Genomic DNA, 27,633 nt, shown 5'->3' with positions numbered 1-27,633 from the left:
TTGAGGGGGTGGTCTTAGGAATTCCAAGAGGTACCCCCTTCTTATTACCCCTAAAATAAACTGATTGGGGGATATTGTCTCCCACTGTGGAAGAAAGGGCCCCAGTCTTCCTCCCACTGTAGCTGGAAAGTCACTGGGTTTTACAGGGCTGGATAGGAGGGCGAAAAATCGCCCCTGCCTTTTTGGGGCCAGGTTTTCTTTTTCCCCTCTGGTTTAGAGGTTTCCCTACGCCCCTGCGGACAGAACCCCTTTTTTGTTGGTACAGGGGTTTTCCGTTTGAGAGGAAAGGACTTTTTCCTGTCCGCTGTCCGGTCTAGAACCGTCTCTAGCCCTGGGCCAAAAAGGAGGTCCCCCGTCAGGGGTATCCCACATAGCTTTATCTTGGAGGCATTATCCCCTGGCCATGTTTTTAACCAGAGGGCCCTTCTGGCCGAATTGGCTAGAGCCTCCGTTCTGCCCGACATGCGGACGGACTCAGCAGAGGCATCAGCTATGTAAGTGATCCCTCGCATCATAGTAGGGAAGGATGACAGAATGGTTTCCTTATTCTGTGCCTGCCTCAATATGTTGTTGGATCTGAGAGAGCCAGTGCTCTAAATTGCGAGCCACAACTGTAACTGCCATTTCAGGCTTTAAATTGCCGATAGCCGAGTCCCACGTCTTTTTAAGCAGAGAGTCAATCCTTTTGTCCATGACATCTGCCAAGGCCCCCCATGTCTTCAAACGCCAAATCTGTGTGTCTGGAGACCTGGGAGAACGCGGCATCCAATTTGGGATTTTTATTCCAAAGGCATGCCGGGTCCTCTGAAAATGGGAACCTTCTTTTGAGGGATCTAGATAAAAAGGGTTTTCTCTCCGGATCCTGCCACTCTTTTTTAACTGTTTCCATTAAAACTTCGTGTACTGGAAACACCCTTCTTTTTGGCTCCCCTAAACCTGAATCATTTGGTCATGCAGGGTTAGGGGCTTTTTATCCGTCTGGATACCGAGGGTTGCATAAATTGCCTTTAAGAGGTCCTCTACCTCATGAAGGGATAACTTATATCTGGAGGCTTTCCTGGACCCGTCCTGGTCCTCCCCCTCGGAACCCTCCTGGGAATCGGAAGAGGAACTGTCTGGAAGTTCCCTCCCTGTCCCTGAAGGGCCTGCAACCTCTGTCCCCCCTGTACTAGCAGGTTGGACTGGAGCAGAACTCTGTGCTAGAGGTGGGGTTGTATCCTGGGGAGATGGACCCGTGGGAAGCTGAAATTTTTCAAAAAGGGACCTAAAAGAAGAGAAGGTGGACGAGAGCTCCTTGACTGAAGCTGCTAGTCCTGACTCCTGTTCTGATTCCCTTTCCCTAACGAGGGAGTCAATACAGCCTTTGCACAACACTTTGGTCCAAGATTCCCCTAAAATGTCCCTACAGGAGGCACACTTCTTTTTAGAGCTATGCGTAGACCTAGTTTTTTTCCGTAGCTTTCTAAGGAAAAAAGAAAAAAAAAAAACAGAAAAAGACAAAGTCAATCAAAAGCTTGGGATACAACCCTGGGAGTGCACTAGACCCTTTTTTAAAACGAAGGGATCTGAGCCTCCCCTCCCCCCTGGCCACCCAGGGGGTCTGCCCCCCCACCCATGATAGAACCATACATTGGGGTGGGGGGATCCTAGATAGAGAGTACCCCTCCCCAGGGTGCTCTTACCTTAGGAATGCTGGAGATGGAGTCTGTCGTTTGAGCCTCAGCTTCCGACATGACTGCAGGTGGCTGCTTACTACAGAGTTCCACGCTGCCTGTGCACGTTCTGAACTCATCTCCAGCTTGTGCCCGGCCCTCCTATCAGCTCCACGACCCGGAACTGGAAGTCGATCGTATTCGAGGTCAAGCCTTCGTTTCCGCCGGATACGACGTCGCCCGTCGTTCGGCCCGCTCGGTTCAAAGAAAAAAAGGGGGCGGACTGTACCCATGTACAGGGAAATCTTCCGAACGGCTTGCCAGCTGCGTCCCTGTAGACGCGATGGGAGTCCCCCACGACCTGAAGACGCGCTCGACTTCGGAAGGGGTGGCAGTACCTGGTGAGGTAAGTAAACCGTTTGACCTGTCCGACACGCGGACGTTGGTTTCGAATGGTTTGAACCCAGCTTTTTCCAAACGAAGCCCCTGCTTCTTTCAACCGGGTTCTTTTAACGACAAAACGGCCACAGCCTCCCCGACTGATCGCCTGGTTCCTTGCACAGTGTCTCCCCGCCGGAGGAAACACTAATAACTGAGGTCCGGCAGGGGAAGTAAGAATTTATGGGCTGGCGCAGTGTTTCCAGAGGAAGAGGAGGAGTCTATCTCTCATAGTGGCTGTTCTGAAAGACGATTAGGGAAATACATAATCTCTTAGTAATGAATGGACAGGAAAAAGGCACACAAGGCTTGCGGAGGCTTTAGTGAACCCAAACAGGAAGTGGGCTCTGAAAGCTACCTTTTAACAGAGTCGGTTAAATGTGCAGCGGACCCAATTTCTCAGCATGAGAAGCTGAAGAAAGTCCTTTCCAACTTGATCCCACAGAAGAGGAATCAGCCTCTTCACTGTCCCCTGAGGGGGATTCATCTTCCCTCTCCAACAGTTCCTCCGTTTGAGGACCCTGTGTAGTAAAAACGGGACCTAATGCGTTTTTTCCCCCACTCTGAAGATGCGATTAAAGCTGCTATTCGGCTAAACCACTCCTAGCTGAGGAGAAAGCCTGCTCAGTGTCGGAAGCAATTGCAGCCCCTGATGACTAATGGTTCACTCTGACCAGCCTCTAGATCGGGATGGTGTTGCAGAGGGAGGATCCCTAGGACCCAAGGGCAACCCCTTTGTGTCCTTGGTCTTTGTGGCATTCGAACCACCTCCTCTGGTCATAGTGCTGAGCAAAAACGCTACCACAAAAAAAAATAAAAAAAATAAAATGCACCCATTGCTGAGTAATAGTCCAGCAACTGCCACTGCTATGAAGCTCAGCCTGATGCTTTAAAATAAACGTGCCTGGGGGAATGCCTGTGTCACCCACTCACATGCCTCTCGTCCACTCTGTGTCCCTCCTAGCTGTATGCATCTGAAAAAGGTGCATTTTATAACTATGCAGCCAGCGTTGTGGAAGCTCAATTAGTGCCCTGCCCCCCCCCTTCCTCCAACCACCCACCGTGCCCCCCCCCCACCCCATCAATTTTAAATTAGATTGATTCCCATGCAAGTGGGCTCCGATCCGGACCAAGCTGCATGGAGGACTGGGGGAGGAGGAGAGCCGCCGAAGGGAACCACCGTAATGGAGATGGGAGCAGAGCGGTACAAAACACTCCCTCTGCCTGGAGGAAGCCTTCTAGGTGGGGGGGGGGGGGGGGAACATTCCTGGGAGAAGCAAACCCCCCTTTCCTACAACTTTACCTGGAGCCTGGGCCGGAGGAAGCATGCAGCTTGAAACACAGTGGCGAGACTGACAAGCATGAACAGGTACGTGCTCGACAGCCCCTGGTGGTGACTATAGGCATAGCAACATTTACTTTAAAAAGGCAAAAGCCAACAAGAATCAGAAAAATTCCTTAGCAATCTCCTTTACCTTATCCAGCTGCAGGGTTCTGTGGTAACAGACTTCTTGAACTTTGACCCTCTCACGCTGGGCTCCGTTAGAAAACTTTCAGGGCTGGGGTCCCCCTTAAATGTGGGGATCCACAGCCCCGGGCCTGTAAAAAGCACCTCGCCAGGAATATGGCTGAAAAAAATAAATAAATAAATAAATAAATACTGGATCCCAGGGTCCAGCTCTCTAAAAAGAGAAGCGTTACAGGCAAAACCTCGTTTCTTCGGTCACGAGGCTCGGGTACCGTAATTTGGCCTGGAAAAGACCGACACTTTGAATGGCTCCATTTGCATGGGTTGCCCCAGTAAGGAATAAGTCACCCAAGTCACTGGTGAAAAAAAATGTAGGTAATCCTGATAAGGGGAGGGGTTATATGGGGAATTGAACTTCCTGTTTAGGGTGTGCCAGTGTCCATCACCTGAAGGTGCCATATAATCCATAGAGTTATTACTGTGGCTCTGGGTCCCGTGATGTACGTTAAAGAAACTTGAGTTGAGCAAATGAGAAGTACACCGAGCTTACATCCATTTCAAACTAGAAGATGTGTGTCACCCACTATCAGCTCAAAACTGGAAGAGACCACTAGAACCCTGGTACATCCACGTACAATTCAATATAAGTTTAGAAGTGGCCTTCAAAGTTTTGACCACAAAGCATTACTGTAAGGTCCTTTAACAAAATTGTCTTCAAAAGAAAAAGTTTAAAAATGTTTGATTTACAATGCGCTTCACCACTTACCACAGTTGTGAGACCAATCACACCAAGTCTTTAAAAATTGTCCACTTCCACTACTCACATTACATAAATCAAACACTTACACTAAGTGAGGAAAAGGTATTCTTTAAGCCAAACACCTCTACCAATGATAGGACACCATTCTTCCGCTGACACCAATGACAGGCATTCCTACTACTGACCACAAGCGCTATGCAAGTTAACTCCCACTAATCACCAAGATTGACATATTTTTTACTCCCACTGGCCACAGTCTGGTCCCCTAAAATCTAAAGTACAGTAAACTGGCCTTTTGTCTAGAAAGTTTAGCGACACCTGCCATGGAATGAAGGCTGACATTCAGAAGCTAGTTCATAAATATGTGCCTGCACTCCTTTAACTTGGGCAGCAGCAACCTACAGTGCCAAGAGGGGAGCTTCCATGGTAAAAGCTGTCCTTAATAGATCACTTTAAAATATGTCCAAGGAAGATCTTTCAAGTGGGTGTGCTATTCTGTATTTTATCACAACAACTGTGAAACAACTTCAGTGGGTTTTGAACCTGGTGCTAGAAATGCACATAGAACGTGGGTTTCCTGAACTGCTTTGTGGTGTGAACAGGAACCAAGTTGATCTATCAGGGGCAATACTTGGTCTTGGAGACTAGACCTCAACAGCTACTAAGTGTTGGCCCCCCATCAAAGAGAAGCAGTCAAGACAAATCAATTCAATGTAGTTCTAGCAGCAGACAAAAGTTGCCTGTACTGTGGCCGAAACACAGCACCTCTAACTGATGCAGCTATTGCTACTACAGTGCACACATTGGCCACATCAGTTGTTAATGAACATTGTTTTGGGTTAACTTGGCCCAAACAATTTATTGTCAAGGTAAATCTGGCAGCTATAAAAAAGGAGAGTAAATTCAGGAGCCATTTTGCTTTCTTTACATATATAGGCAACTAGTAAAAACATGTTTTTTTTTCTGAGGGGCCAAAAAAAAAGACACAGACACAAAAGCATCAAGAAGCATGAACAACAAGGGAGGAGAACAGAATATATATATATATATATATATATATATATATATATATATATATATATATATATATATATATATATATATATATATATATATATATATATATATATATATATATATATATATATATATATATATATATATATATATATATATATATATATATAAAAAAAAAAAAAAAAAAAAAAAGAAGAATTCCGGCCAATAAGAAAGAAAAGTGACAAGAAAAGTGACATTGGTATTGTTCAATGCTTCCGTTTGTCTGCCAACTTACAGTATGTACTCACCAGGTAGGGTTTGTATGGGGGCTCAATTCTACAATGCAGCAGGTCATCCCACTGAATGTGTCTGAAAAAACGGTGCTTCTGCAATTCAGAATGAACAGGAAATGGGGTCAGCAAGAAAGACAGACTTGGCAGCAAAAGTGGCCTAGCCAAGAAGTATAATACTTTTCTTGCAAGGACTGAACAGTTTTAAATCTTTAGACATCTGACAGGGTCTGTTTAACCCTTTAGCTGCCAAAAGCCTGTTTTGCAAACATTTAAATAAAACCATTTTATGCCTGAAGATAACAGAAAACATCAAAAACATTACATATTTTCTGAAAGAGAATACCATATAAAATAAAAAATAGGTCAGATTTTTGTGTCACAAGCTATTAGTACAAGCGTTTAGTGTATTTACTGAAATGGTGCATTTAATAAAAGTTATTTAGGGCACACAAACTCCACTAATTACTACATCTTTAGTAAAATATAAAAAAGATAAGGTTGCATCAAGTAAATAGATAACCAAGCATATCAAACCTTATAACTACACAAGCTCGTGAAATGACAACAAACTTCAGTACCCTATATTTTCCATAGGTGACTCTTTTAAAGCCCCTATAGGTCATCCGTTTAGAGTTAACTGTGAATAATGGGTCCAGAATTATACTCACTCTGGCCAACACGGTGATATTTAAAATATGTAGTGCAAAGCATTTACGTTCAAACATTCCTTTATGTGGGAGGTAGATTGTAAAGGCAGAAGCTTCTTTTCATCTTAATGTATTCTATACATCAAGATAAAAATCCTGTGTGCAGCAACCCTCCTAACACTTACCCTCTTTGTCCAGCGATGTTATGATTGTCTCAGCTGTCCAAGATTTTCCTTCTGGATTACCGTGTCTCAGCCAATGGCATCATTGGCTCCCGCTGCTGTCAACGTGGGATAGCCAATCAGGGGAGAGAGGGGGTGGGGCCGGGTCAGGGCTCCGTGTCTGAATGGACACAGGGAGCGGTGACTCGGCTCGGGTGCCCCCATAGCAAGCTGCTTGCTGTAGGGAGACTGAACAGGAGGGAGGGGCCAGGAGCACAGAAGAGGGACCAGAGAAGGAGGATCTGGGCTTCTCTGTGCAAAACCATTTCACAGAGGAGGCAAGTAGAACGTTTGTTTTTTATAGGAAAAAAACAAGACTTAATCACTTTATTTTACATCAATTCATTAAAGAGGTCTATTGAAGTAAACGGTAAATGTGCAAAGGTGGACAATACACGAGGACCTCATTTTTTATTGTTGTCTGTGCTCCCATTGGGGAGATTCATCCTATTTACCAATATCACTTAGAGTGAAAAATTAAGGAAATTCACAAAATTGAGGAATTCACCAAAATAGGACTAGAAGGGAAATCTTTTGATGGAGATACTAGTTCTGGTGACTAGGGATACTCACTTGTGGGTTTTCCTCTCAAATTAATGCTTTGTTTATGGGACAGGAAGTGAAAAGAAACATCCCCAATGAAACAGATGGCAAAAAACAAAACAAAAAAAAAAACAAACAAACACTGACAGGGGTTACAACTCCCTTATTCTAACCAAAATGGAAAAAGTGTCATTAGTTTTAGCACAACTAAATTACGTTTTGGTTAATTGGTGTCCTTTAACCCATAAAATTGATTATTCATTCAAAGGACTATCAAATGCCTTACTTGTATTAACTGAAAGCGACACTTGAAACAAACATTTGTCAAATATTAAAAATATTGATTGATTTAGGAGACCTGGATATCTGCCACATCAGAAGGTCCTGATCCGAGTCTCTGCGTAGGATTCTTCTTAAACAACTGAAACAGAATGAAAATAAAAATAAAGCATGTAACAGTTACTATGAGCAGGGACTTCCTAGGTAAGGTTGGCTAAGCTGTGAAAGGGTTTACTGCATGAGGTAGTCATTGCAAAGTAAAAAAAGATTTTTTTCAAAACAAAAAAAATAAATAAATAATAAACTTCATAGTCATATCCACAGTCATGTTTACCAATTACAGTTTAGAAATATTTTAAAGCGATAGTAAAGTCTGCTTTTTTACTTGTACCTCCAGGTAAGTCTATAATAACTCTTACCCAGGGGCGGACTGACCATTGGGCCACTCGGGCACTGCCCGAGGGCCCCGTGCCACTAGGGGGCCCCACCAGGGTAGCTAGCCTCAGTAAAACCAGGGATAATATGTAAAAATCTGTGTTTTTTTACATCTGCCTCTGAAATGTCCCTTACCGACATCCGTTTGGTCTAAAAATGCTTATATTATAGCTTCCCCACCTCTCCAGTACCTACCTGTCTGATTGCCTGGGGGCCCCATAATCTCATATTGCCCGGGGGCCCCATGAGTTGTCAGTCCACCCCTGCTCTTACCTGTAGGTACAGTAAATATCTCCTAAACATGCATCATTGAGGAGATATTCAGATATGTAGCAGCCAGTAAGCATGACTTCTATGCATACGTGCGTGTGTGATGTCATCGTGGCCTGACCTCTCAAGCTGCTGGAGCCGTCATATGACGTCCTCCCAGAATTCCGCTCTCGCGTGCCCCTTGGGGCGCGCACTCGACAGCATCCATGACCGCCGGGTCCACAGTATCATCGCGGCCGTTTACCACGTGATCGCTCCGTCAAATGACGGAGTGATCACTTGTAAACAAACCGGCGTCATGTTATGACGCCGGTTCCTCCCTCCCCCTCTCTGTACCATTCGGTACAGCGGAGGGGGAAGAGATTGGTGTCAGCAGCGCTGTGGGCTGCATCTGCAGTGCCCACATCGCTGCTCACCGAAATTTAACCCCACAACACCCTGCAATAAATGGCCATACTCGGAGATACCCAGCCATAGTCGGTGATAACCTGCAATTCCCCCCCCCCCCCCCCTCCCGCCGCCCTCCGGTGCTTCTACCGACTCGCCAATACGATCAAAGCCAGAATCCTTTTTTTTTTTTTAGTTCAGGCTTTCCAGCCTAGAGGTGAGATGTGGGGTCTTATTGACCCCATATCTCACTGTAAAGATGACCTGTCATGCCATATTCCTATTACAAGGGATGTTTACATTCCTTGTAATAGGAATAAAAGTGATCAAAAAATTTATTTTTGGGGAAAAAAATAAAAAATAAAAAATGTCAAAACTAAAATAAAGTAAAGCAAAATGAAAAATAAAATTTTTCTTAAAGCGCCCCTGTCCCCATGTGCTTGCATGCAGAAGCGAACGCATACGTAAGTCCCGCCCACATATGAAAACGGTGTTCAAACCACACATGTGAGGTATCGCTGCGCACGTTAGAGCGAGAGCAATAATTCTAGCCCTAGACCTCCTCTGTAACTCAAAACATAACCAGTATAAAAAAAAAAAAAAGCGTTGCCTATGGGGATTTTTAAGTAGCGACGTTTGGCGCCTTTCCACGAGCATGTGCAATTTTGAAGAGTGACATGTTAGATGAAGTTACGCTGAGTAAATAGATACCTTTCACATTATGCAAAAATTGGGCTAACTTTACTGTTTTTTTTTTTTTGCACAAAACTTTTTCCAAAAAAAAAAGCGTTCGAAAAATTGCTGCGCAAATACCGTGCGAGATAAAAAGTTACAACGACCACCATTGTATTCTCCAGGGTGTTTGCTAAAAGAAAAAAAAAAAAAAAAAAACACACATATATAATGTTTTGGGATTCTATGTAATTTTCTAGCAAATAAATTATGATTTTGATGGTGCTCCAGAACGCCTGATGGCACTCCCTGCATGCTAGGCCTCTGTATGTGGCCACGCTGTGTAAAAGTCTCACACATGTGGTATTGCCGTACTCAGGAGTAATAGCAGAATGTTTTGGGGTGTAATTTGTGGTATGCATATGCTGTGTGTGAGAAATAAACTGATAATATGACAATTTTGTGAAAAAAAAAAAAAAAAAGTAAAAAAATTAAACTTGATTTTGCAAAGAATTGTGGGAAAAAAATGACAACTTCAAAAAACTCATCATGCCCCTTACTAAATACATTGGAATGTCTTCTTTCCAAAAAGGGGTAATTTGGGGGGTATTTGTACTTTACTTTGGCATGTTAGGGTCTCAAGAATTGAAATAGGCCATCAGTACTTCAGGGGCGATCAATTTTCAGATATTGGCACCATAGCTTGTGGACTCTATAACTTTCACAAAGACCAAATAATATCCACCAATTTGTACTTATTTTTACCAAAGATATGTAGTAATATAAATTTTGGCCAAAATTTATGAAGAAAAAAAAATTACTAAACTGTTAAATTTTATAACAGAAACAATTTATTTTTTTTATACAGAATTTTCGGTATTTTTTCTTTTATAGCACAAAAATAAAAAACCGAGCAGTGATTAAATACCACCAAAAGAAAGCTCTATTTGTGTGAAAAAAAGGACAAAAATTTCATATAGGTCCAGTGTTGCATGACTGAGTAATTGTCATTCAAAATGTAAGAGCACCGAAAGCTGAAAATTGGTCTGGTTATTAAGGGTGTTTAAGTGCCCAGTGGTCAAAAAAAAAAAAAAAAAAATTACAAACATGTCATCCTGTGCAGTGGATTTGTACAAAGCTGCTCCCATTCTCTTCTCAAGTCCCTCGCTGGTGTACTTGGCCCCTCCCTCCTGCTGAGTGCCTCCAGAGCAAGCAGCTTGCAATGGGGGCACCTAAGCAGGCTCTATCCCAATATGTGTGTGTTTCTGTGGCTTGAACTGGATGGATTAACTACAGTATGCAATTAGTAATCTCGCTCTATATTTGCTTCTGGGTCTTGTGCTAAGCAGCTTGGAGACCACTACAGGAGATTGGACACTCATCACCAGTCAAAGAACGCTTCGCATTTTCTGAATGAATGCAATCGTTCTGTTTGGACAAGGTAGAAAGAGGCAGTGCAGTGTCATCACACTTTCCACCTTATTAAATCAGAGGATACTTTGCATTCATTTCAGAAAGTTTGAGTAGCGGACTTCCTGTGCTTATAATGCAGCAGGCCAGAAACTCAGCATGGGACCCAGAAGTAAAGATCCTTGGAAGAGTGAGGTCTACTTTAATGATTTCCAGCTTGCAGGGACATCGACGATGTACGAATATACCACACATGAAAAAAAAAAAAATTCTTTAACGGCTTCTGGACCGCCCAGCATACATTTACTGCGGCAGAGAGGCCCGGGTGTGCAAAATCACGTACCTGTATGCGATTTTGTGCATGTGGTTTAGGGGGGTGCGTGCGCCACTCCTGCTGTGACTGCACACAGCAGGAGCCAATCAGTGAGTCCAGTGGCCACTGCAACCCGCTGATTGTTCACACGAGAGACGGCACAGGAAACACATTTAACCCCTTGATCGCCTCTGTAGTTAACCCCTTCCCTGACAGTGTCATTTATAAAAAGTATCAGTGCTTTTTTTTTTTTTTTTTTTAAAGCACTGATCACTGTATTGGGGTCATTGGTCCCCAAAAAGTAACTTAGGGTCAGATTTGTCGGCTGCAATGTTGCAGTTCTACTAAAAGTGGTAGATCGCCACCATTACCAGTAACAAAAAAAAAAAAAAAAAAAGTCCCTAAAATCAATCCCCCATTTTGTAATGGCTATAACTTTTGTGCAAACCAAATCACTATACACTTATTGGGATTTTTTTTTAACAAATATAAGTAAAATAATACATGTTGGCCTAAATTGATAAAGATATTAGGTTTTTTTAACTTTTTTTGGATATGCATTATAACAAAAGTAATTTTTTTTTTTTAAACAATAAGGGTAGTCAGAAAGTGGGTAAAACCTTCCAGGGCTGAAGTGGTTAATAGTCTCATGCTTTATGTAAACTTATTTAGCTATATATGCAAGAGAGAAGAAATTATATATTCAGGCAGAAAAAAACGCAATGACAATATGCAAACTGCAGTAAATCTACAATAATCACATTTGCCCTTATAAGCTTAAAGCTGTTAGTTCAGTGAAGAATGACTGTTCTTGGTTAATGTAACGGATGTCACAGTCCTGCCTATTAAAGCAAAAGTATAGCAAAAGCCATTTTGGCTATACTTCTATGAATCACTGGAGTGCAGTTAGTTCTGCACTTCTGTGACCCAGTTTCAGTCGGCAGCAGGCTAAATTCTGCTGTGGGCTGATGTCACTCAACTGGTTCAGGCTCGGGAAAGATCCCGACTTTACAGTAAGGATCCACCCAGATGCCTGGACCAGCATTGGATTCAGCCTCAGGGACATACTGAGCCATCTGCAGCTCCCTCCACAGCCCAGTGCCTCAGAGCACAGGGGAGAACTGACCGATCAGCAGTGTTCCATCACTCAGCTCTTGGGGTAGCACCGGCAGGGGACAGCTGCAGCTGGGATTGGTGCTGCAGCCATCTAGGAGAGTTGGGGGCAAATAGAGGCTCGCTATTTTCTCCAAGAAGACCTATGTAAGCTGATAGAGAGATCTCTCCAACACAAACATATATATTTAAACATAAAAAAAAAAAAAAAAAAAAAAAAAAAAAACCACACAAACAAACTTTATACAATGAAGCATCTATACTGTCACTGGGAGCAAGCCCCTGCTGAACAGCTGGACAATAAAGCCTAGTACACACTAGTAGTTTTTTTATGCCAACCGGGAAAAATAAAATAAAAAAAATGGCAGCTCAGGAGGAGCCGATATACTAACTATCCAATGTTAGTACAGCGATCCCCCCTGCTGTGCTATTGTGTTCTTAGAGGGGAATACCCCCCCCCCTCCCCCAGAATACTCTGGTTAAGGAGCTGGTCAGCAGACCTTTCAGCCATGACCTTTCCACAGATACTGGCCGAATGGCTGGCTTCTGTCAGACCAACTCCAGTACACATGGGCCAAATGTTGTCTAGTTTCTATTGGCTTTAGGAATATTGCAGGCCAATGCTCTAATACTAGGCAACTGTCAGCCCACTTTAAAAGTACAATGTAGAATTTATTATGCCTGAAACTGTCAAGGCTACCTTCTTCAGGAGATCACTGGCATCAGGTGTCAGGTATGGTGGGAAGAATGGTTTGCCCTTTAGAATCTTGTCAATGATTTTCTTCCTGTTATTTCCAGTAAAAGGAGGCTATTCATCACACAGGGATGAAAAAAAAAAAAAAAAAAAAAGGGGAAGGAGAGACAGAGGTCAGTTACATACTGCTCAGGCATGTCTGTGCTCAAGAAACAGGCCACTCTTACTTGCAGAGTAGTCCCCAGAAACATTTAGCCTGGTTAACACCAGTACAATTTCAAAGTTGCACAAAAAATGGAGTTACGTACCGGTAACATCCTTTTCCGGGAGTCTTTCAGGACAGCCACCTTTGAGAGACACTGGCTCCTCCCCTCTTAGGAAACACCGCCTTCAATTTCACAATTTAAGCCTCCTCCTCTCTCCGTCCCTCAGTTCTTCCAGAGTACCTCCGGCCAACTGGGGAGACACAAGAACACGTCAAAATAAACAATCAAACTTCTAATCTTACCTGACGGTCTCATGTGATGAGTTCCCGAAGATCTCCAAAAACCTGGGTGGGAACCGGTGCTGTCCTGAAAGACTCCCGGAAAAGGATGTTACCGGTACGTAACTCAATTTTTCCCCAAGTTCGTCTTTCAGGACAGCCACCTTTGAGAGGATAAGCGAGTACCTTGTCTTAGGGTGGGACCACTGCTTGCAGCACTTTACGACTAAAGGCTTGGTCTTTGGCTGACAGAAGATCCAGTCTATAGTGCTTCACGAACGTAGAAAAACTGAACCACGTTGTGGCTCTACAGATCTGTTCAGGAGACGCACCAGCCCACTTTGCCTGCGAAGTTGCCACTGCCCTGGTTGAGTGTGCTCTAATTCCAACTGGAGACTCTAACACCCCAACCACGCAAGTCTGCCCCAATGGCTGACATTAACCATCTGGCTATCGTACGTCTAAAGGCTTTGGAACCCTTCCTAGCCCCTGAAAAGAACACTAAAAGTGAATCAGACTTGTGCAATCTAAATAATGAAGGACACATCTTCTAACGTCCAATTTATTAAGATGTGTTCCTGTTCTCTCACTGCTTTGAACGAAAAAACAGGCAGCATAATCTCTTGGACTCTGAGGATTAGAGGCTACCTTAGGTAAAAAGGCCGGATCTGTCTTAAAAACTGAATGGTCCGGAAAAGGAGTGCCCTAACAGACAGGGCTTCGAGTTTACTCACTTTCCTTGCCGTAGTGATCGCCCCAAAAAACAATTTTGAGAGTGATCAACCATAACGAGCAAGATTCCAATGGCTCAAAAGGTTCTTTTGTGAGAACCTGTAAAACTAATGAAAGATCCCGACTGGGAAGGGGGCGACCAAAGGCTTGGTCTTTGCCTACTTAAGGCTCTAAGGAACCTTACTAACCCAAGGTCTGATATTAGATGCCTTTCCAGAAATACGCTTGAAGCGAAAACCTGACTCTTCAATGTTTCAGGGGCTAAACCTTTATCTGCCCCTGACTGCAGGAACTCTAGAACGGCTACAAGGCTGTGCACATTGAAAGAGTTCTCTGAGAACCAGCTATTGAACCGCCTTGGTGCCGTGACCCGGATACGAACCGGGGGTGCTGCGGACACAACGCAGAGTACTAACCACTATACGATCACGGCCCCCTACCTTCAAGAAAATGGTCTGAGTTTCTATTTACCTGCCATACAGAAGAAGAGTGGCTACTAAACAGTCTGAGACTTTGCCCTTAGGCAATTCCTCCTCAGTAGCCAAGCTGCAAGGATCCACCTGGGGACAGCAGATTGGACCCTGGGAAAGGAGACACTCCTAGACCGGGAAAACCCGGGGGGGTTCCACAGACCGGCCCTTCAGAATGGAGAACCACGGCCTCCTGGGCCAATGAGGTGCGATTAGAAAAAGGTAGTAATCTCCACCTGAAACTTCCTTGACCCTGCAGGAATCAGAATGGGAGGGGGGAAAGCATAGCACCTAGAGAAACCCTAACTCTGTGCTTTAGTGCGTCTGCTCCCGACCTCCCATCTCCCCTGTTCATGGAACAGGAGATGGCTTCTTTTGCGTTTTCCCCTGAGGCAAAAGAGGTCTATCGAAGGAATCCCCCACCTCTGGGTGATCTTTTCGAAAAACCTCCTGCTTGAGAACCTGGTTGCTTTCTTCCCGTGTTCTCCTGCTGAGGAAACCTAATACCAGAATTTGCTCTCCTTTCAAACGGATTACTGGAAGGACAGGAATTTAACATTCGGCCCATCTGAGGATGGCTTTCGCTAGGGCCCATAAGGATCTGCTCCAGGAGCCCCCGTTTTGTTGACGTAAGCCACTGTCACGGGATTGTCTCCATGACTCTTACATGAAGTCTCCAGAGCACTCTCTGAAAGGTCCTGAGAACCAGATCTACTGCTCTCAACTCCCTCCAAATTGAGGATCTCTTAGACTCCTTCCTCTCCCAGGTACCCTATACCAAAACGGGAGTCTAGGTGTGTACCCCAACCTAAGCCGTTCGTATCGGTTGTAACCATCCTGGATATTGGCAAAATCCATTCTAGGCCTTGTGACAAACGTGCTCCCTTTCCCAAAGGGATCTCTTTACCTGAGTTGGAACCGAAACCAAAGAGTCCCAAGACCCCTGACTGTGGTCCCAAACCTTCAAGATGAATAGTTTGCAGAGGACGGTAACGTGACCCCGTCCACTGAACTGCTGGGAGCGTGGATGTCAGTAAGCTCAACCTGCCCTTCCTCATTGAGTTCTGACGGTTGCCCTGGAGAAACAACAGTGCTTTGTCTACCTTCTGGATTTTCTCCAAGGAGGGAAGACCTTTTGTTCTGTTGAGCCCAGCACCTACCCCAGGAAGGTGACCCCTTGGGAAGGATTTTAAGTTGGGTTTCTCTAGGTTCAGAGGCCAACCCAGGCTCACTAACAGGTCTTTTGTTACCTGTGGAACCCAAATCAACTGCGCCAGAGAAGGGACAAACAGGAGAAGATCGTCAAGATACACGATCACAGAGACTCCCCTGAGACGCAGGAAAGCCAGAACCTCTACCATCACTTTGGTGAAGATACGAGGGGGAAGGGGATAGCCCAAAAGGGAAGTGCTTTGAACTGAAGGTGTAGCACCCCTACAGAGGTTATCACTGCCAGCCTGAGGAAACGCTGGTGGCTCTCTGCGATGGGAACATGCAGGTATGCATCCTTACTATCGATGCCCTAAAACAGTTTTGGTGAAAGAGGTGCCCTCACCCAGTGACCAAAACCAACCAAAGCCTTCTGTAGGCGACTAAGACACACAGACGCTTCAGGATGAGCCTGAACTTTTCCGAAGGCTTGTGAACCACAAAAATGTGAGAATAGAAGCCTTGCCTGACTATCCTGCTGGGACCTGTATTACCACCTCCTGTTCCTCCAACTCCTGGAGAGGAAAGAAGGGCACACTTTGGCAGCTCAGTGACAAGGAGTCTCAAAAGGGGGGAGCTCTGCAAACTCCAACCGGTAACCTCCTCTGATGATCCCCAACACAAACTGATTGGAGGCGATCATCTCCCACTGGGGGAGGAAGGCCCCTTTTTTTTTTTTCTCTGCTCACCCTATTTCCTCTTAAGGGAAAAGGCCTTTTTCTTATCAGCCGTGCGATCTAGCACTGCTTCAAGACCTGGCCCAAACAGCAGGTCTCCTGTAAAAGGATTCCACAGAGCTTTGCTTTGGACGCCTTGTCCCCCTGCCATGTCTTCAGCCTTAAGGCCCTCCAGGCTGAGTTGGTCAGAGCCGAAGACCTTGCATACATTCACCTGGATTGAGCCGAAGCATCCGCAGTGTATGCTAACTCCTTAAGCAGCATGGGAAAGGAGGGTAAAAAAGTCTCCTCTGCCGTCATTGCTTCATGCATTAATCTGGATAAGCCAACACTTCATATTACGAGCCACCACTGTGGCTGCTATGGCAGGCTTAAAGATTTTCTTATGAGAAATCCCATGCATCCTTCAGAAGTGAATCCATCCTTCAGACCATAGGGTCTGAAAGTATCCCCATGTCCCCAAGGACAGGTCAGTATGCCTGGACATCTGAAGAAAGGCAGCATCTAACCTGGGAGATTTTATTCCAGACAAGAGCTTCCTCGTCCACCCAAGGAAACCTTTGTTTTAATGCACCAGAAAGGAAAGGTTTTCTTTCGGACCCTGCCATTCCTGATGGCATCGATCAAGATGTCATGAACCGGGAACACCCGCTTCCCCCAGGCCCTAGTACATCTGATCGTGGGGTGACAATGCCTTCTTTTTCTCTTGTATACCTAAAGTGGTATGAATAGCTCCCAAGAGCTTATCCACTTCATCCAGGGGAAGTTTATACCGTGAGGTTCTTTTGGGTTCCCCATCCAAGCCCTCACCATCAGATTCCCCTTGGGAGTCTGAGACGGCACTGTCAACTTCTTCCTCAACTTCCTCTCTGAAACCCTCTGGATTCTCCCTTAACCTGCAGGAGGAACATCCATCGGGTTAGGTGGAACACTCTGCTGTGCTGGTGAAAGAGTGCTTTGGAGCTGAGGCCACTGGAACCTTCACAGAAGCCGCCAGATCTGCACCCTGTTCTGCTGTCTGCTCCCTGATGGCACCCAAATAGGGACCTGAACCCTGGACCCTCAGGTTAAAGGTCTGATGCTCCACCGACTGAGCTATCCGGGGCTTCAAAACACTCCTTACAAAGTGCCTTGAACCAGGAATTCCCCAAAAGAGGCTCTATATGAAGGACACTCCCTCCTAGAACCAAGGGGGGACTTGCTCATGTCTTTCTGAGACATAGAAATAAAAGAGAGGGCAGCATAAAATTTAAAAAAGAAAAAGAAACCCCAGCACTACTTAAGAGGACCACCGGGAGTGCCCCCCCCCCCCCCAGGATCAATCTCCACCTGGATCCCAGACGCACTGCCCTTCCCCCCGACCACCTAGGGGGAAAAAAAACACCAGTGGAGCTACTGGTTATAAAGTAAGGGAACCCCTCCCCAGGGTTTTCCTTACCTTTGAGTGGCTGGTGCCGTTAACTCCAGGAGCTCCTGAAGCCACTGCTTCGGACATTCTCCTGTTGAGGAAGAGTGGTACGAACGTGCCTCCAACAGCTGCCTGTACAACTTAGAAAGAGAGGCCGCACCAGCCGAACGCTTGGTCCTCCTTCCGACCGCGTCCGGAACCGGAAGACGCGGGTCCAACGAAGATGTCTGCCCCCACCAGAACTGACGTCGCCCGTCATCTGGTCCGGCCTCCAGCTCCAAGCCGACTGCAAACACAGGGGGACCTTGGACGTCTTCGTTGCAGCGCCCCACTGGGCGAAACGAAAGGATGGACCTCCCCAAAAACTTCCTGCTTTCCCCAAGCGAAGATTGGAGTGCGTGTAAAAAAAGGTCAGTACAAGAGTTCAGCTCCTCAGCCGACCGGACTGCCTAACCCGTTGAAGCACCCTCCTGGGCGAACGAACGGATGGACCTCTCAAACTTCCTGCTTTCCCCAAGCGAAGTTTAGAGCACATGTAAAACGGTCAGTACGAAAATCCAGCTCCCTGGCCGACCCGACTGCCGACCCCGTTGTAACACCCGACTGGGCGAACAAACAGATGGACCTCACAAACTTCCTGCTTTCCCCAAGCGAAGTTTAGAGCACATGTAAAGCGGTCAGTACGAAAATTCAGCTCCCCAGCTGACCGGACTGCCGAAAGTAGACCGATAGACGATCGGACTGCCGAGTGGGGCCGGAGCCCCGCTCAGATAGCTTCAGTCTCGCCAACTGATTTAGCTAAGGTTCAGTAGCGGTGTCTCCCCACCGGAGGAAACACCATAACTGAGGGACGGAGAGAGGAGGAGGCTTAAATTGTGAAATTGAAGGCGGTGTTTCCTAAGAGGGGGAGGAGCCAGTGTCTCTCAAAGGTGGCTGTCCTGAAAGACGAACTTGGGAAAAATCACATTACAATGGAAATCACATGGTTTTCAATGGTGTCCATTCACATCAAATCAGCACAGTGCTATTTTAGATAAGGTCCTGTACTACTTTGGTGCAATTCCAGCACAATTTTAGTCCCGAAGAACATGCAAACCAAATCTAAAGATGCAACCAAGTTGCACTACATAATTGGCCATCAGGTCAAAATCGCAGCCACAGTAGTGTGAACCTGGTCTTAGAGTTGAAATTCAGGCTAAATACACAGTTAAAAATTCATATAAAAAAGGAAGCGGTTTTACATGCCAAAGAATTTTGATTTCTCTCTATCCAGTTAGGAAAAGTACCAACAAAAGTATCTGATAAAAGTGCTAAACACATTTATAGACAGTATGAAATCCTGACTGTGTGATGTTTCAAAGCTATCGAGGGGGGGGGGGGGGGGGGAAGACGACGACATTAGACCTATACATATATTAACATTGGATTGTTAGTACATCTGCAAGCTTGTACTGTTGAAAAACAGACTTAATAGCTGGATCACCAGGTGAACATAAAAGGAAAGATAACTAATGCAGCCATCACATCTAAGAATTGTTAGGCTACAATACAGTAAAATGTGTGCATTTAGGTTTAATAAGACTTTCATATTTAGACAATTAGCAATGTTTGGACAATTAACCCTGTATCAGAGAATGCTTACTGAGCCGGTTAGCATATCATATAAGAGAATCCCCAGACTCCACCAATCTACTGCTCGGTTGTGTCCTTTGTGTGCCAGTATTTCAGGTGCCCTAGAATTAAAAAGGTAAATGATTAGGATATACTTAATTCACGAGTACATCTTCGATCAATTAACCAACTTGTCTTATGAAAGGCGGATGCTCTTGAATGTGGGCCAGACAATATACTGTCGAGGTGGGATATAACTTGTATAATCTAACTGCAAATCTCTGCACAGATTGTGGTACAAAGATGCATTAATATGGAATATGCATTTGGCTGTAGTATGTACCACCTGAAGCCTGGCCAAAATTTTTTTTTCAGAGATGGAGTCCACACATCCTGCCTTGTTGCTAGGACTTTGCTGCCATTACTACTCATCTTGTGGTCTCCTTCACATTTGGTGCACATTTACTGTAACATGGAAGAGGGAGTGCACATGCACAGGGATTTGAATCAGAGACAGCTCACTGCTGTGATAGAAGGGGTATTTAATGTGCCTGGTGTCTACAAACCTCTGCTGATAAACTGATATCACTTCTTACAGCTGTAACTACATTGAAATGTCCAAAACACATAGCACCTAATTGCATTTCCAATTTTCAGAAAAAGAGGACTACTCTACATTGCCCCTGGCAAGAAGATTTTTCCTTTAAAGCTCCGGTGTGTAGAAGGTAACAAAAATGGGAATATGACTGGTTGAGGTTGGTTACTGCTCTGCGGCTTACCGAATAAGCCTTCAGGAATTCCCTTTTTCAATTCTAGTGCAACAAATGCTGTCAAATACATACATATATTCCACAGTTCCACAGAATGTGTGTGTCACACTGTCTCCATGAATGGACTCCTTGCACATTCCAAAGTCGGTGAGCTTAATGTGGCCTAAAGAAAAATAAACAAAAACTCAGCTAGAATAAAAATGGAACCAGCGCTAAAGAAGGTGTCAGGGCTGTATGCTAATGACTACCAATCCCTCCTCAATTTCCCCAAATAGGAGCATTCATGCAACAAAAAGGGAGAAATTGGTCAAGAAGACACCATGAGAGGGTTGCATTATACAATTATTTGTGTTTACTAAAATATAAAGATGGTGTATACCCACCAAAACATGGTAATCAGTACGGGGTGGCCGTTTCTTTTAAGATGTCTACATAAATCAAAAAATAAATCAAAAAAAATTCTCAGGCATACCATGTACACTAAGCATAACATTTTCTGGCTTCAGGTCCCTGTAGATAATCCCCAAAGAATGCAGGTGTCCAAGAGCCAAAGCAATCTCTGCCAAGTAGAAGCTGCAAAACAAGCAAAAAAATTATTACCTAAAGTAAACTTGCTACAGGAGTACTCATGCGGGCTCACACTGCATGCTGTGTGTCCATTGATAGACAGTGAAGCTCAGCTCCACCCCTACTCCCTCCGAACAGGCTGTGATTGACAGCAGAAGGAGCCAATGGCTCCCACTGCGACTTCCTTCATGGCCAGTGAGGAAAGAGCACTGCTCTCAGGCACAGGTAGGTATTTAGGGAGGGGGCTAAATACAGAACTTTTTTTTACCTTAATGCAGAAAATACATTAAGGTAAAAAAACCTTCTAACTTCAGATGAACTCTAAAAATATTCGATTTTGTATTTTCCATAAAGTGGAAAGGAGGGACACAATTTTGAAACTTAGGTCAAACTGCCATTCACAGGAGGCAGAGAGGCTGGGAAACTGTAAAGTCATAACCCAGCCCCTGTATAACTTCTCCTTTACTCAGCATGCCTCAGTTTAATGAGAAATACACAGCACCAGCAAATAAACAAAAAATAAAAAATAAGGTGGGACTGGTGTCCCTCAGTTAACTGAAGAAAGAAAAAAAAAAAAAAAAAAATTCACAGTAACTACAAAAATAGTATTTCTTCCAGTTGTCCATTAGGAGACACATGAGCTTAGAAACAGTTGGGGCACCCAAAAGCAAACAAATGAGGGATGAGCAACAGCAAGTGACAGACACAAGTTATTATTAGGAACCATCTAGAACAAAGACATACCTACAGAACCTACATCCAGAAGCTGAAACAGAGGAGAACCCTCGCAGGACAAGATCTGCCAGGACCAGAGGGAAAGCGAATCTTGCCCCCCAGATGTTTTGGAACTATGTTTCCCATGATGCTCAACTACACTGCAGAGTGCATGAGCATCATGGGAAATGTAGTTCCAAAACATCTGGGGTGCCAAAGTTCGCCATCACTGTCCTAGAGGATCAACCTGGTGCCCCAGACCAGGACAGATGGTACAACCAAGTGGAATGACACGTGGTAGAACACTGAGCTTTAGAAAGTGCAAGGCTGTGGGAACATATCAGCAATCCACCAGAACAGGTGGAACACCATAACCTGAAAAAACAGGAACTTGACCAATAAGAAGTGTGGTCAACAATATGGGATAAGTCTTAAAATAAAAGAATGGGACAAAAACAGGTCCACTACATTTTTCAAAAACACTCCAACGCTAAATCCAGGGGTTTTCTTCAAACAATGCTTCAATTCTCCATGCCTCTTTGGGTGCAGCCCTCCCCAGACTGGGAAATCTTCAATAAACTGAAAAAGCACAGGGCGCAAACACATTGAACATTACCATAGACATTTATTGAATCCCCCCCCCCCCCCCCAAGACAAAATGGATACGCACAAGCGGATAAAAAACAGCAGACAACTGGTGTAATTCAGCCAAACAAGGTGCAATCCGCCCGGGAAACAAACGTTTGGATGGCCGACATTTCGGAGACAGCCCCCTTCCTCAGAGCTAAAGCTCTGAGCTACCGCCCATGGGTTTCCCCATTCCAGGATCTGTGAGCCTCTTACACCAAGAGGCAGGCGTGACATTTACTGGCATTCAGAACAATCTCCCAACCCGTTAGGGAGGAAGTATGTCTTTCGAAAACCAGAAAAAATGGTTGCATGCAAATGTGCTAGCTGAAACCAGCTACTGCTGCACAGACTGAGGAGGGAAAAAAAATAAATAAATAAATAAAAAAAAAGTTAACTCAACTGGACATACCTGAAGGAAGGGTGTGCTCACCATTCCTAGTGCCACATATTGTATAAATCTGGCAACAAAAAGCCACTAAGGCCCTTTTCACACAGGTTGGATCTGTTATGACAAACTGCTTGCTCAGCGGAGATCACTCCGCTGATATCCAGGCAGATAACAGGTCCGTCTCCATTCGCTGTGTAGAGACCAACCTGTCAAGAGTCCACTCTCCTCTATGGGGGGGGGGAATTGGATGAAAAACCGACAGCCTGTGAACTGAAATGAGTGAGGAAGCCACTAGGTCCACAAAAGCAAAAAAGGAGAATAGTTGCCTTTCCAACTAGGAAAGGTGGAAATTTTAGGTAAAACTGTTGCAAAAAAAAAAAAAAAAAAAAAAAAAAAAAAAAAACACCACACCTCTACCTCTTCTGAAAAGAAATTTTGCTCACCCTTTACTTAAAGCATTCAGACTGACGGACCTGGAAAACTCCTTGGACCTGGTGGGGTCCTGTGCATACTAACAAAGTAGCCTGTATGCTTTGTTTTGCCTATATTAGGTGAGCAAAGCCATGCTCTCTCAAGTACTATCCTGGAAGAGGATTAGGGAAAAATTCAGTTAGACTTTTTGCAGGAGGTGGGGGAAAAAATGTAATAAAAAAAATTTATAAAGAAAAACCTGAGGCACGCTGGGCACAGGAGGGGTTGTACAGAGGCTGGCTTATGTCACAACCTCCTATAGGCAGCAGTATAACCCAAGTGTTTCTGAATACTGTGCACCCCATCAGGTGATAGAGAAAATAAACCTTGATAAGCCATATAACAAATGACTCACTATGCACACTATATCTATGCTAATATACATACCAGGCTGTATCTTCCATAAAAATCCTCTCTCGCTCCAGCTGCAGGAACAGTTCTCCACCTGCAATAAGAGCCAAAAGTACTCATTATGATTAGCAAATCTTCTGATATGCAACCTATGTTAGCTGCACTGAAAGTCTTAACATTCCAGTGTACAGTATAAAGCGGCTACATGGCTAGTCAGACTGTGCAATCCTGTTTTTAATACATAGTTAAAAAGGACACCAGTCACTTGGTAAACAGCAGAAATTTGTAAAGGAGTAAAGTAGGGATAGTATGTACAATTTTTGTTCTCCAAAAAACTCGAGATATGCCTGTAGGCAAGCAAATTAACACTATTTATATTGCATAATAAGGTTTTGTCAGGAGTTAAGCTTTGAAGTGCACCTAAATTCAAGAACAAAAATGTTATATTGCAGCAAACCAGTCCTCAGATGTGGCAGCTGCTTTATTTTATTTTCACCTGGTAACCCTACCAGGAACACTTCCTGTCCTAGGGTGACACTCACTCGCTGTACAGCAATTAGCCCCTGTTCACACCTGTGGGACCGACAGGTCCAAATCACATGACAAGCCACATCCCATTGTCAAATGTTCAAATAAAAAACAAAAAAAAAACAAAAAAAAACACCCGTTCACTACTTTTGCCGATTTCAGGTGTGACTTGCAAAATAGACATCTGTGCATGAAGTAGCCAAGTCGCACTGACATGTGGCTGGGAAAAGTCAATCAAAAAAAAAAAAAAAAAAAAAAAAAAAACACACACACCACACACACACACGTCCTCCTATTTAGCTTATCCTATTAAAGTTATACACTTTGTGCAAAATCACTTACCTGTACGGCATGAAGTTGTACGATGAAGTTATACTGGGGTGATGCCTGCAGCAGGAGGCATCACACGGTTACGTTTTTTTTTTTTTAAGAAGCCTGTCAGCTTTCATGTGATCACAACCGATGTGGCTAAACAGCTCGGCTGTTATCACAAGCAGTGACATGCGCCCGCGCTTCCCCCCCCTCCCAGCTGGCTGCCCACTGGGAAACCTGAGTGACCAGCTGGCACATCCACTGCCTGGCTGGAGTCTTGAACAAAGCCAGAATCCGCTTAGATTGGGTCTGCGATGTAGTAACCTGGAACCATCAGCATTGGTATAAAAAAAAAAAAAAAAAAAAAAAAAAAAAAAAATGCAGATTTTGGCGTTTTGAATACCTTGAAGTGCAGACCCCAGAACCCTCCATAAGGAGTACCTGTCACTGCCTATTACTGTCACAAAGGGATGTTTACATTCCTTGTGGCGGCAATAAAAAGTGCTCATAATTTTTTTATTTTTTTTTAAAAAGGAACAGTAAAGAAAAAAAAAAAAAAAAAAGAAAAAATTATATATAAATAAGAAAAATAATTTTTTTTTTTAAAGTGCCCCCATGCACCAAAGAAAGCGTATAGGCAAGTTGCGCCCAAAAAGGTAAACCGAGTTTAAAAATCACACGTGAGGTATCGCAGCGATCCTTAGAGCGAGAGCAATAATTCGAGCAAAAGCCCTCCTCTAACTCTAAACTGGTAACCGTAAAAAAAAAAAAAAAAAAAAAAGAAAGCGTTGCCTATGGAGATTTTTTTTTTTTTTTTAAGTATTGTAGTTTGTTGCCACGCAATTTTAACGTGTAACATGCTGTTAGGCATGTATTTACTTGGCATAATATCATCTTTCATAATACACACATTTTTAAAATCAGTGAAGTGTAATTTTTTTTCCCCCCCAAAAAAGTTGCATTTGGAAGACTGCTGTGCAAATACTGTGCGGCATAAAATATTACAACGCCCCCCCATTTTATTTTCTAGGGACTTTGGTAGAGAAAGAAGAAAAAGAAAAAGAAAAAGAAAAAGAAAAAGAAAAAGAAAAAGAAAAAGAAAAAGAAAAAGAAAAAGAAAAAGAAAAAGAAAAAGAAAAAGAAAAAGAAAAAGAAAAAGAAAAAGAAAAAGAAAAAAGAAAAAGAAAAAGAGGGGGCGTGGCCTGGACATGTCTGAATAGAGGTGTGTTAGCAGGGCTTCTGGCAGTCTCCCTCCTGCCCGACCTTTTCAGCTGATATAACACACTATGCACTCCTCAAAGAAGAGGACAACAAAAAGGAATACCAAGCCAGCAAAATCCTCTCCCCTCACTCAACCGTCAAGTGAAATAAAGAGACTATAGCAGCCATCACATTCGGCCTCACCAGAAACCAAGATGGTGACCGCACTTTGCGATGGGATGAAGGGACAGACCCCAAGTAGCTCACCGACTACATACAGAGGCTTCTGGATCCGAGGTATTTCTCGGCACCCCCCTGGACTTCCACTCTAGCCTTGGAACCATCGCAGCCCTGTATTCAACCCTGCACAGCAGATGGGGAGCTACGTGCCCCAATTCAGGCGCTCCCTACCAAGGTGGATATTATAGCTCTGATTGGGACAGTGGAAGCTACTCGCGTAAAGAGCTAAATATAGTGAAATCTGAGGTGAAAGCACCCACCAGAATTACGACGGGTGAGTCCTCCCTGACAGCACTGGAAAACAGAGTTTCAGCCCTGGAAGAACTTCAGGATGCCTATGTAGAAGCCCTCATCAACCAGCAGTTACATCTTGATAACTGGAGCCGCAGGAACAACCTGCGACTCCGAGGTCTTCCAGAGGCTGCAGGAGCAGAAGACCTGGCCGACGCTGCCTTTGCCATCTTCCGCAGCATTGACGAGGTGGATCTGCTTGAGCGTTTGGTCCTAGATTTGATTCACAGAGCTCTGGGACCTAAGCCAACGGACACATCCTGACCCCAGGCTGTGATCTGAAGGATCCACCATTACGTGCACAAGGAGCACATCCTCCGAAAGGCTTGGGAAGCACGTTATCCAGAATTTGATGGAGCAACCATTAAATTAAAATCGGATCTCCTGAGCTACGCTTCAATGGAGGGCTATGCTCAAGCCTCTATTGGATCTTACCCGACAGGCAGGCACTACATACCGATACCCATTATTGGTAACATTCAGAAAAGACCTGAGATTTTAACATACGCTCAAGGAGGCCTTACCTACTCTTTACGTTTCTGGGAACGGACCCGATTGCATTGCCAAACTGGCTAACCCTGCTCCCACGACCATCCGGCCAGATGAATCAGAGAGGGGACCACCCGCCCAGACAGCAGCAGAGCCACCGCCAACTCAGAGACATCTCTGGAAGATTCACACGAGTCATGATCTTCAGTAAACCTACGCTGTCTCCCGCCAGTAACTTGCAGATTACACATCTGAAACTGCAATTTTCCCTTTTCTTTTGATTTGGCTGACATTTATTTACTGCCCCCATTGAACAAACTGTTACTCTACGTGGTACACGGAAAGTTATGCCCAGCCTACAAAAGAACATTCAGGTAATTCGTCTGTCATGTTGTAAGTGTTCCCAATCTGCATCCGGGTCATTTTGTGAGGAAATCTCATTTACTCCCTCACATCAACCAAAAAAAAGGAAACCAATCTGATACCTGCTAAATGATAGAAGGAAGCCGAGATGCGAAGGCTCTAAGAAAAAGGTCTGCGGGGTTGGATATGGAACCCAGAGACAGACATGATCTCCAACACCATGAGGAACTTATCCATATGCGGACATGGTACAGGAGATGGTCAGAGACTGCGGACATGGTACAGGAGATGGTCAGAGACTGCGGACATGGTACAGGAGAGGAGAGATCAAAGCAGCCTCACCAGTTCCCCTCAGATGCAGCCTGCCTGATAAAAATACATGCAGTGTTTTCCATGTATTCCAATGGCTTTAGTTCACACCATGCAGTCAGTTTCCGGTGCAGAAACTGACTGCATGGTGTGAACTAGAGCCATTGGAATACATGGAAAACACTGTGCATGTATTTTGTGAAAAAAAAAAAAAAAGCACACGGAACTGCATCTGGTGTGAACTGGCCCCCCAAGCAAGCTACCTGGTTCCGTTCCAACAGACTTCTATTGGGAATACTCATATCGTTACCTCTACTAGTAATAACTTAACCCTTCCCCATTCCATCACATGGTGATAAAAACCTAGCTGGGTCAAAATCAAGATTATTTTTTTTTTTTATATGGCAAATAAAGGGAGTACAGCCTTTGTCCTGTGACCTGGTTTATATAGAATGGCTACATTCACACAAGTGGCCAGAGGTAGATAGTTTCAGACTTGTACTTTATTTTTATTTTTTTGGGCCAGTTTGATATATGCAGTAAGCAGCATGTTGCATCAAGTACCAATGTGGTCTCTAATCAATTTGATTAGTTCTATTACTTTGTCCTAAAAAGGGATGATTAAGGCACACTGCCACCAAATATGTATTAAGGATCCAATGTAACACATGCATCTCCGCTTACCCATGCCCGGATCAGTGCATTGAATTTCCCGGGGCGGATGCAGTAACAATGTCCCGCCTCCTGTAATATCGTCACGCTGATTCAATGTCCCGCCATTGGATCAGTGTACCGTCTGTCACAGGAGGCGGGACATTGTTACTG

At 44.4% G+C, this 27,633-nt stretch overlaps 1 protein-coding gene and 1 long non-coding RNA gene across 4 annotated transcripts in view; both read right to left on the bottom strand.

Annotated features, from left to right (window-relative positions):
• LOC143930456 (uncharacterized) overlaps nucleotides 1–27,633 on the bottom strand; it is a 195,943-nt gene that overhangs the window by 34,404 nt on the left and 133,906 nt on the right. The gene's annotated exons all lie outside the window — the stretch shown is intronic.
• RPS6KB2 (ribosomal protein S6 kinase B2) overlaps nucleotides 1–27,633 on the bottom strand; it is a 101,224-nt gene that overhangs the window by 34,404 nt on the left and 39,187 nt on the right. For all 3 annotated transcript variants that reach the window (XM_077454777.1, XM_077454775.1, XM_077454776.1), the window contains exons 6-12: nucleotides 23,113–23,170; nucleotides 20,428–20,528; nucleotides 20,028–20,118; nucleotides 19,217–19,307; nucleotides 12,601–12,708; nucleotides 7,380–7,442; nucleotides 5,626–5,703 (exon numbers count right to left, since the gene is read on the bottom strand). In XM_077454777.1, the coding sequence (XP_077310903.1) occupies nucleotides 5,626–5,703; nucleotides 7,380–7,442; nucleotides 12,601–12,708; nucleotides 19,217–19,307; nucleotides 20,028–20,118; nucleotides 20,428–20,528; nucleotides 23,113–23,170 (590 nt within the window). The remainder of the gene's footprint in view (nucleotides 1–5,625; nucleotides 5,704–7,379; nucleotides 7,443–12,600; nucleotides 12,709–19,216; nucleotides 19,308–20,027; nucleotides 20,119–20,427; nucleotides 20,529–23,112; nucleotides 23,171–27,633) is intronic.

The sequence above is a fragment of the Lithobates pipiens genome, unplaced genomic scaffold, assembly GCF_037356315.1.
Source record: "Lithobates pipiens isolate NorthernLeopardFrog02 unplaced genomic scaffold, aLitPip1_a1.2 Scaffold_25, whole genome shotgun sequence".
Lineage (NCBI taxonomy): Eukaryota > Metazoa > Chordata > Amphibia > Anura > Ranidae > Lithobates > Lithobates pipiens.
Note: the sequence above shows the minus strand (reverse complement) of the source record. Positions and strands in the feature narration are given on the sequence as shown.